At 36.8% G+C, this 11,048-nt stretch overlaps 1 protein-coding gene across 1 annotated transcript in view; it reads right to left on the bottom strand.

Moving 5' to 3' along the window:
• EIF4G3 (eukaryotic translation initiation factor 4 gamma 3) overlaps positions 1-11,048 on the bottom strand; it is a gene marked incomplete at its 3' end in the record, with an annotated part of 304,720 nt that overhangs the window by 146,009 nt on the left and 147,663 nt on the right. The window contains exons 6-7 of the mRNA XM_023509712.1: positions 7,570-7,749; positions 6,899-7,013 (exon numbers count right to left, since the gene is read on the bottom strand). Of these exons, the coding sequence (XP_023365480.1) occupies positions 6,899-7,013; positions 7,570-7,749 (295 nt within the window). The remainder of the gene's footprint in view (positions 1-6,898; positions 7,014-7,569; positions 7,750-11,048) is intronic.

The raw sequence follows: 11,048 nt of genomic DNA, 5'->3' as shown, positions 1-11,048 counted from the left end.
ATAGTGCAGCTCTGTCTTAAAATCCAAAGAAAAGGAAAGAAAAAATTCTTGAAAGGCAAGAAAAATATTTTACATCTGTAATCCACAAAATTACACACTGTACATCTTCTAAAACAATGTTTAAAAGCTTGAATGTTCCACAGAAATAATGAAATATCCAGGTCAGCACAGAAAAATCAATTTATTCTACAGTATACCCAGAACACTAATATTGTCAGCATACAGCCAAGGACAATATTGCCTCTCCAAATACCACTGCGGAAACTATGACTCCTTGAGCTCTTATGAGCTGAATGGTAAGTCCAGTGACCAGAGATTCAGGAAGAGAATGAAAAGATGATGATGGGGTAGAACAAATGATATGGTAGAATGAGATAAAAGGGGATTGTAATGGTTTAAAAGGGGATTATAATGGTTTGAGGCAAGGGTGAATGGAATCTTTTATCACTGTAAATTCTCAATCATTTTCTTTTCTGTACCAACATTACTACCACTACCACTTCCAATCAAAATCTGGAATTTTCCATCTTGGGCCATAATTCTCCAAGGTTTGTCTAGAAATAATTTCACTCTCCTTCAGGTATTTTTCTGATATAACAAGCATCAAGATGTTTAAGAAACACTGGGAGAAAACTGAAATTTTTACATTGAACAGTTTTCCCTCTAAACTGTAGAAACATTGCAAGAATTATACTTTGGCAGCAGAATTCCATAATCATGGTTACAGAACTTCAGTGAAGATAAAAACATTCTTTGAGAATCATTATTCAAGAGTTAAACTGAGTACAAGAATAAAACGGTAGTATGCTGGAGTGAACGATAAAGCTTAAAATATAGAGCTAAGAACTCTGGGGAAAACCACTCAACTCACAAACTCAAGAAGTAACCCAAGAAGGAACAAATCTCAGGATTCATTCCTTGTCATTTTTTTCCAGAGGATGGTTCTCTACCCTAGAACAGAGGATTTCTACATCAGAACACATAATTATGAGCCTCTCCTCTCACCCTCTTCTAACCTGAACCCAAGTTTAAGACAGCAGGGGTGGGAAAGAAAAGGGGAAGCAATAAAGGACGAGGACGCATCTGGTGCACACGGAGATGAAGAATGGGGAGCTGAAAGAGGAGAGATTCCAAAAAGACGGAATAGAAATGGAATGCTCATGGCTCCTATACCATAAGACCAGGGCAGCTGCCCAAAGACCTATAATTAATGAGCACTATTGAACCACAGCTTTTAATTTTGATAAAAGCATATTAACCAGTGACAAATTTTAAAGCTAAAATATCTGTCCAAATGATGAAAATAATCTAAACTTCCATCAATAGAGGACTAGATAAACAAATTAGGTTTCATTCCAAAAATGAAAGAGTAAATAGCTTTTAAATGAAATGACAGAAGTTCTGTATATAATAAGAGAAAGATGTCTGTGAAGACACTGTGAAATTAACCCCCCCCCAAAAAAACCCCAAGGAAGTCCTAGAACATTATAAATAATGTCAATTATAACTAAAAATTGTTTAAATACAAATAAAACATGTATCAAACTATTGAATGTTACTTCCTTAAAGGGTGGAAAGGAAGGAAAACTATTTCAACTTAATATGCTCTCCATTACTTGAATTTTTATAATTAACTTGGTTTCCTTCATAATAAAATAAAGTATGTTAAGATTAGTTTTCTAATAGTAAAGGAACTAGGGAGATAGATGATAAACTGCCCACTCCATGGTTATTACGTCCCCAAGTTTTACTGGGGAAACCCAGGCGCAGTGGCTCATGCCAATAATCAGGAGGATGAGCAAGGAACATCACTTGGGGCCAGGAGGTTGAGACCAGCCTGGATAACAAAGACAGACCCCATCTCATAAAAAGTTTTTAATTTAAAAAGCAAGCTAAAAGAATCTATTGGAGAAAAAAGAATATTTATGAAAGAAAACAGACATCAATAATACCTAAGATAAAAATGCACCTAAACATTCTGTATTACAAAAATGCACAAAAATGATGTATGTCTAATAAAAATAAAGCCAAAATGGTATATTACATGTACAAATATACAAATCACTTTCCTACTCGTAAACTCATCTACATTTTACTATACATCTACAGTACTAGTATTAAGAGCAATAAAGATGGCTGCCAGACTTATATGAATTTTGATGATGATATTTCCAAGGGTCAAAAATGATTTGAATAATTTCTGAGTAATTAGCAGCCTGGATTCAGTGTGACACCTTTAAAAATGATTTTGTAAACTAGAAGACACAGCTGCATACTGTCATAAAACTGAAAGAGAAAGGCTGTCAATTTTATCATATTTACTCTGACTGAAAATACCAGAATCCATCTTACAGTTTTTCTTTTTTTTTCTTCCTTCCTTCCTTTTTTTTTGAGACAGAGTCTATGCCCCTGGGTAGAATGCTGGGGCGTCATAGCTCACAGCAACCTCAAACTCTTAGGCTTAAGTGATTCTCTTGCCTCAGCCTCCCAAGTAGCTGGGACTACAGACGCCTGTCACAGTGCCTGACTATTTTTTGGTTGCAGCTGTCATTGTTGTTTAACTGGCCCCAGCCAAGTTCGAACACACCAGCCTGGGTTTATATGGCTGGTGCCATTACCACTATGCTGCGGTGCCAAGCCCATCTTACAGTTTTCTATTAAAAAATTCTAGATAAGGACAACCAATATTACATTTAATTATAATTTTATAAGGCCAGGCGTGATGACTCAGGCCTGTAACCCTAGCACTCTGGGAGTCTGAGGTGGGTGGACTGCCTGAGCTCAGGAGTTGGAGACCAGCCTAAGCAAGAGCATTGTGGTGGGTGGCTGTAGTCCCAACTACTTGGGAGGCTGAAGCAAGAGGATTGCTTCCGCCCAAGAGTTTGAAGTTACTGTGAGCTATAACCCCATAGCACTCTACTGAAGCCAACAAAGTAAGACTCTGTCTCAAAAAAACATATAATTCTATTTAGATTTAAGTTTTCATAATAAGGTCTAATATAAAGGCAGTAGAATTGTATGAACTGTGACTTAAAGCTAAGTTCAAGCGGGTACATGACAAATACTTCAACAGCCCTAGCAATACTCTATGTCAAAAACTGGGTGAAGCCAGGCCCAGTGGCTCACACCTATAAATAATCACAACACTTTGGTAGGCTGATGCCATAGGATCACTTGAGGCCAAAAGTTTGAGACCAGTACAGGAAAATAGCAAGATCCAGTCTTGACAAAACAAATTTCAAAATCAGCCCAGAGTGGTGGCATATACCTATAATCCTAGCTACTATGGAAGCTGAAAGAGGAGGATTGCTTGAGTCCAAGAGTTTGAGGCTGCAGTGAACTATGAATGCATTACTGCATTCCACCCTAAGGTGACAGAGTAAGACTCTGTTTCAAAAACTCAAACACACACACACACACACACACCAAAAACAAGGCCCCAAAACCTGAGTGATACGTATATATTTAACTTCAAAACTCACATATATATAACATATTGTTTTGAAAACATTTCATAATAATGATATAGGTTAATAAACCTGAGTTAAATAAACATATGTATTTCAGACATTTAATGAGGTTATAAAATACAGTAGCCCCCATCTATGCTTATGCTTTCCACGGTTTCAGTTACATGTGGTCAACTGTAGTCCACATACATTAAACAGAAAATTCCAAAAATAAATAATACATAAATTTTAAATTGTAAGCCATTCTAATCTACAATCTACTCATAACATAATAAACTCTTGCACCAAAGACAAGAATCACCCAGTGTATTCACATTGTATATGCTACTTGCCTATCAGTCACTTAGTGGTCCTGTTGGTTATTAGGTCAAAAGAACATAATATATATAGGGTTCAGCACTAACCAGGGTTTCAAGAATCTACTGGGGGTCCTAGAATATACTCCCCAAGAATATGGAGGAACATAAGGCAGTAATTACTAAGGTAATAACAGGAAGTATTTCCAATCTCTAAAATTAAAGCCAGGTAATATTTGGTTACCTCTCCAAGTGAAAAAAAAATTTTTTTCTTGAAATTTATAAAAAATCTTTCAGATTAATGTAAGGGTACCTACAATTCAGTTATACTGTTTGTATTTGTAAGGTAAAGTCTGAGATGCAATTGAGTCCTTCACCCATGAAGTGTGCCATACATCCCAACATTGTACTTGTTAGGTGGGAACTTAATCTCCTTCTACTCCTTCTTGAATTTGTTTTTCTCTTGTGTGGGCCTACTACACAAGAGAAATCTTGTTAATCTACTAGTTTCAAAATAGTATTGAGTACATGGGATGCTTGCTTTTCCATTCTTGAGATACTTAGGGAACGAATACTCTCTAAATCCATGGCTGTATAGTATTCTACTGTAAACATATACCATAGTTTATTAATCCACTCAAGTATTCATGGGCACTTGGGTTGTGTTCACATCTTTGTGATTATGAATTGAGCTGCTATAAACATTCAAGAGTAACTATTCTTAGAATAAAATGACATATTTTCTTCTGAGTAGATACCTAGTAACGGGACTGCAGAATCAAATGGAAGGTCTTCTTTTAGCTCTTCTAGGATTCTCCATGTCTTTCCCAAAAGGCTATATTAGCTTGCAATCCCAGCAACAGTGCCTATGTGTTCCCTCTCTCCATACCCACACAAGCAACTGCAACTTTGGGATCTTGTGGTATAGGGTATTCTCATTGGGATTAGGTGATATCTCAAAGCGGTTTTGATTTGTACTTCTCTGATGATTAGGGAAGATGAACATGTTTTCATGTGTTTTTTGCCCATTCGTCTGTACTCTTGGGAAAAGATGCTATTCACGTCCCTTACCCAATGACTAATGGAGTAGCTCTTTTGTCACTGATTTGTCTGACTTCTTCGTAGATTTTGGTTATTAGTCCTTTGTCAGATCCTTAACTCATGAATATCTTCTCCCATTCTGAAGGTTGTCTATTTGCTTTGTTGATTGTGTCCTTAGTTGTGCAAAAGCTTTTTAACTTGATCAGATTGGAATTGGTTTTTTTGGGGGGAGGGGGGAATAAAGTCTTGCTCTATTGCCAGGTTTAGAGTATAATGGCATCATCATAGCTCAATGCAACCTCAAACTCCAGGGTTCATGTGCTCCTTCTGTCTCAGCCTTCAAGTAGCTGGTACTATCGGCATCCACTACTACATCCAGTTAATATTCTGACTTTTTTACGGAGACAAGGTCTTGCTCTGTTGCTGAGGCTGGTCTTAAACTCTTGGCCAGGGCTCCTCAAACTTTTTAAACAGGGGACCAGTTTTTGTCCCTCAGACCATTAGAGGGTCGGACTATGGGCCCTGGAAATAGTTGGCTGCTAAGCAGGACAGGCAGCAGCGGCAAAAACACCCAGCAGGCCGCATGTGGCCCATAGGCCATAGTTTGAGGATACCTGCTTTTGACCCAATGATCCTCCCACTTGGCCTCCTAAAGTACTAGGATTACAAGTGTGAACCAATTTGCCCAAGTCTCTTGGGCTTTTAATACAAATCAATTCTGTTGTAAAGGTTCTTAACTAAGCTACTAAATCCCAAGGTTAGGAAACTGGCTAAAGGATAGAGTACCATTTTCAACTTATTAAAATTGTTTAGTATGTTCTTGCTTTGCTGGTAGTGGATGAGATCAATGCTTACTGACTTCTGAGGCTTAATTTTTCTAGTATCCAATATATTTTATCCCTTATAGCTCCTTTGCTAAGGAATAAACAAAGCATAATAATATTCAGTAGTTGAATTAAATTTTTACTTTTTAACTTTTTCTTTAATTTTAAAAATTTTATTGCATTAAATTTTCATTCCTTCTCAGTTCAGAAGCAGCTCACATGCCAAATATAAACTTGGCATTAGAATTAGAAACACTTAGAAGAGAGCAGAGAGAGAGGAGGAGGGAGGGAAATGGCGGAAGGGAAAGAGCAGAGAGAGGGAAGAGGGGAGGAGGGAGGGGATCACAGTGTGTGACACATCTTTTGGTGGCAGGACAGAATTATAAGAGGAATTTTACCTAACAAATGCAATCATTGTAACCTGGTTCTTATACCTTCAATGAATCCCCAACAATTAAAAAAAAAAAAATTAGAAACACTTTTAAATTTTCAAAGCATTTCTATTTGAACTAATACTTAAAACCGCTCCCTGGAACATGTCTTATCATAATTTGCAAGTAAGAAACCCACAGGTTCACTGAGTCGTATTCAGTTATCCCATGTATATTCTCCATGTGCCCACAAGTCACTATTCTAGGTACTGAGGATATAGCAGTGAAAGAAACAAATAAAAATCCCTGCTTTTGTGTATACTACATTCTAGTGGGAAAGACAGACAGACAATAACAAAATCTCTAAGCTGTAAGGTAAATCTTGGAGAAGAAGAAATCATGGATGGAAGATAAAGTATATTTATGCCATCAGTAACAATTTAGGTAATAATGAGTTGGTAGCAAACGTCAGAACACGGACACACGGGTTCTTTTAGCAGAATTACCAGCTTCTTCAGAAACTGTCATTAACTACATATAACTCTATAATACTCTACTATTATAAATATTCTCTAAGAAACAGCTTTTAAAGCTGGATGTAGTGGTGTGTGCCTACAGTCCCAGCTACTTGGGAGGCTAAGGTGGAAGGACTGCTTGAGCCCAGGAGTTTGAGATCAGCCTGGGAAATATAGGGAGATCCAGTCTTTAAAAAAAAAAAAAAAAAAAAAAGCAGAAAGTAGCTTTAAAGAAAGAACCACTAGCAACATTTTATTTAAAAATCCTTCCTACCACTAAACCTCATTGTGTAAACTGACTACCAAACAACAAAATTAAATAAACAGAATAAACTAAAAAAAAATAAATAAATAACTGCTTTCTCTCCCACCCCTACTTACCATATGCATTGGGAAAATCCCCAGGTCCTGGTCCAGGATAAAAAGGACCTGGCCCTGGTGGTTGAACTGGATATTGTTGTGGGGGCCCAACATAAGGAGGGCCACTATGACGATACTAGGAAAGAGAAAGCATAGAAATGTATAAATGATAAGAAAACAGCTTACTACCAAAAATAAAGTTTCCTGTGTGTTAAGAGAATCATTTTAATGAGAAAAAGCCAATGGATTGTACGCATTTAAAATGCTACTTGCCATCAAGATGCAATGAGAAAAAAGAAAAAGATTAACCTTAGGTAAAGCCATACAGAACATCAGTGCACAGCAGACATCAGCTCACTGTAAAATGTGATCAAGCCAGTAGCTTTCAAATACATTAAATAATATCACAGGAAGAATATAATTACTAAGTCCATTTTAGAGAAGTTGGCTATGGGGAAGAGATGGTGGAGAAGCTAGGACATAAAAATAATTTATCATCTGAGAAAATTTTAATAGAAGAGTACAGAAGTATCTCCATGCAATATTATGTAAAATGACAAAATGGCTATACTTAAAACCAATAAAAAAGTCCAGATATCACCAAAAACCCACCCTCCTCCCAGCTCCTTCTGATAAGAATTTGGGTTAATTCCCCCTCTATTATCAAGCCACCCAGGCCAAGAGATACTTACCTGTGGTATACAGTACTGAGGACCCTGGGGCACTGGGTATGGCATGGGCAGATGGTTAACCATCATGATGTGCTGATTGGCCTGATACACTGCAGTGGGTGTCTGTGCACCAGGACGAATGGAAGGACTGCTGTTTGGGATGGTAGCTCTAGGAGGCTGTATTTGAGGCCTCTGGAAAAACTGGGAAGGGGAGAAAGAAATTTTTTTTTTCTTTTTACAAAAAGGAATATATAAATTTTACTATCTGAGCTTTCACCTTGTTTTCCACTAATAAAAATCTGATTGATCTGAATTCGAAGTACAATATACATAAAAAGAGTACAATATACATAAATTACCTATGGCTGGGTTCCCCCAAAATGTACCATACTATCAAGTTCTGATCAATGTCATCACATGTTTGAAAACAGTAGGGCAGTCGCAACTTTAAGTCTCTGCTACATCAAAATTCTATACCTTAATCAGTAATTTAAAATGGATAATAAATATTAATATAACAAAAGGGGTAGCCAGTATCTTCCTAAACATTTTTCTGTATTATATAAAAGCATCAATTCTTTCTTAAAAGTAGGTGGCTCATTACAAATTAAAAATAGTCCTCTACAAAACTACCATTCAAGTAATTTGTAAAATACTTAGAAGAGCAAGGAATCTGTCTGAAAATAAAATTTTTCATCCTAGTACATCAAGGTCAAGCTAAATTAAAACCATCTGTAGGCTGTCACATGCCAAACTAAGCCCTGTTTTTCAAAAAGGTGGCACAATTCTATACTAAACTGAACCCAATTTGCTTTCTTGAACAGTTTGCAATAGAAGTAGAGAATCTAGACAGACCTAAGAATGGTCCAGAATGAGCAGGGTTCAAATCTCCCAAATAGCAACTACATATTTATGGTTCTCCCTGCAGGCTTAGGAGCCTTGAAACAATATACTAATGGCAAATTTCCAGTCTGACCATACCAATTTATCAGCAATCAATATCATAGTAATAATAATAAGGAAACAGTAATAATGAGGCCATGCAGAACTAGTAGTTTGTTACCTGGATGGGTCTGAATCCTCCCTTCAATTATGAAGCAAGAAAGCAGCAGGAAACAGAAAGAAAGCCAATGGGAAAGCTTACAGATCAGTTGGAAGGGGGAGGACACAGCATGCAACTCAACAAAAATAACTTTCTATTGAATAATAATAGAAGAAAGAAGACTAGAAAATCAGAATGACAATTCACTGCTTGAGAATTAAAGCACACACAGGATCAAAGAATTATATTTAACTGAAAATAAATTAATCCAGAAGCAAAAAATCTTCTAACCACAAGTTATAGCAGTGGAAAGGAAATGTCTGCTTGGTGGCAAAAGTACAGCTGGGACTACAGATTCCTATTCTTGTCACTCATGAATACTCATTATATGATTTGGGGTTGTGTATTTAGCATCTCTGTGATCTACTCTCTATCTTGAGTGATAGATAAAACTTATCTTTGATAGATAAAACTTTATCTTGAGTGGAGATAAAACTTACTAATAAAAGTTATCATTTGTTATTCTGACATATGCAAAAGTCCTGAGAAATAACTAATCTTCTCAATCCGTAACAGAAACTTCATGAGCAAAACTTGCCCTTTTCAACTAATCAGGCATGTAAGAGGCCACCTATTATAGCTCTAAAACAGACAACCCTAAAATGTAGACAAGTTCCAAAATATCCTGAATTATCTCACAATTCCAGATTAAGTGTTGCTACCATGCCAATAAAGCCAAGCTTTGACCTTTGGGCCTGCCCAGGACTTGTGCTATTCTACTCTGAAGCATCAAGCCACCCACTGGTGGTATAATTTCTCATCTTGCACTCAAGTGGGAGAACTGGGATGTAGTGCCCAAGGCTCACTCCCATTCAGCCTTCATACCCCCAGGGCAAAGAAAGCCCTAAAGAGATTAAGTCACAGAAAAGCAACAGAAAGAAAAGTATAGCAGGAGGGTAGAGTGAATGGGGGGAGTCCACTGGGGAAGGCCATAAAGAGTAGCTGATAAAAATGAAAAGAAAACATTAGAGGCAAAGTTGATAACAAGGAAACCTGGGCTAAGCTACAACTCAGCAACAGCCTGGTAATTAGCTCCACTAACACAGTTTTGGTGACACAGCCATCTTTGTTAGCAAACAGGAACACTGAAGTAAGAAACCTCCCATTATTAGATTCACTTCTTGAGTTATTCTTACATTTGCAAAAATCCTAAAAAATAACCAATCTACTCAAAACACAACAGAACTTCACAACAGAAACTTGCCCTCATGATTATATTATTATATAACATATTCTATTATGTAATAAATGTACATGAATTGTAAACACATTTCAGGGATAAACTTAAGCATTTTTATAATTTGGTTAATATATAAGGAGCCACAAAAATGTTACACACTTCAAGCAGAAAAGTCCTTCATCTACTTAACTTCACTGAGCTTTTACGAGATGTCAAAGTGGATGAAAAGATTTAATACTATAAGATCCTTCTCCAACAACTCTAGAGGGCAGCCAAGACAAGGAGAATATCAAATGGACACTGGTGGCTGTTATTATCATCAAATTATGTCAAAGCACTCATGTCCTGATCTGAAAAGACATGGTGTCACAGAAAGGTGAGAGGAGAAGAAAGCAAACTAACCCAGTAACTTATGCAAAGTATAAGAAAAATAGATACAGGCAAAGTTTTCCTACATTTTTAATAGTCTTTATGTGAGGACTTTTCTTACTGCTATTTTCAAACTGTTCTGGTGAGATTTTTAACTAGCCTGTCTAGTTACCTTTCATTCAAGGAATTTTCTGAATGGTGTAAAACTATTTCTTAAGTGTTTTGGGAACAGAAGCAGTGTTTCTAATGGTATTTCTAATTATAAAGCTGAGCCAGTAAAACACAAAATTCGTGGTTACAATGATATGTAATAATTTTTACATACTAACATTTTAGGTTTTCTTTTCTTTTTCTTCTGAGACAGTGTCTTATTGTGTCACTCAGGGTAGAATGCAAAGGCATTATCACAGCTCACTGCAACCTCAAACTCCTGGGCTCAAGCAATCATTCTTTACAACTTTCCTTAGAAAGGCTGAAGGGATGTGATGAAATCTTTATCCAACTATACTAATGGGTGGCACACTCCTCAACCATAAATAATTCCCGTAAAGAAAATTGCTTGAAAAGGCAATATACCTCTCTTACTCTTGCCAACTACAACTTAACTTTACAAAATTCATGTTTATCATTTAAGAACACAAGTTTCTTCTACCTACAAAACTCAAAATTCTCTATCTCCTTAAAGTAATTAAAGCTTGTTTATAGGACAGATGCCATGGCTCCGCCTGTAACCCCAGCATTCTATGAGGCTGAAGTGGGTGGATTGCTTGAGCTCAAGAGTTCGAGACCAGCCTGAACAAGAGCTAGACCCCATCTTTACCAAAACTAGAAAACCTAGCCAGGCATGGT

This window comes from Otolemur garnettii, unplaced genomic scaffold, assembly GCF_000181295.1.
Source record: "Otolemur garnettii isolate 467f Iridium unplaced genomic scaffold, OtoGar3 scaffold00009, whole genome shotgun sequence".
NCBI lineage: Eukaryota > Metazoa > Chordata > Mammalia > Primates > Galagidae > Otolemur > Otolemur garnettii.
The sequence above is the reverse complement of the archived record's forward strand: the minus strand, read 5'-3'. Positions and strand labels throughout refer to the sequence as shown.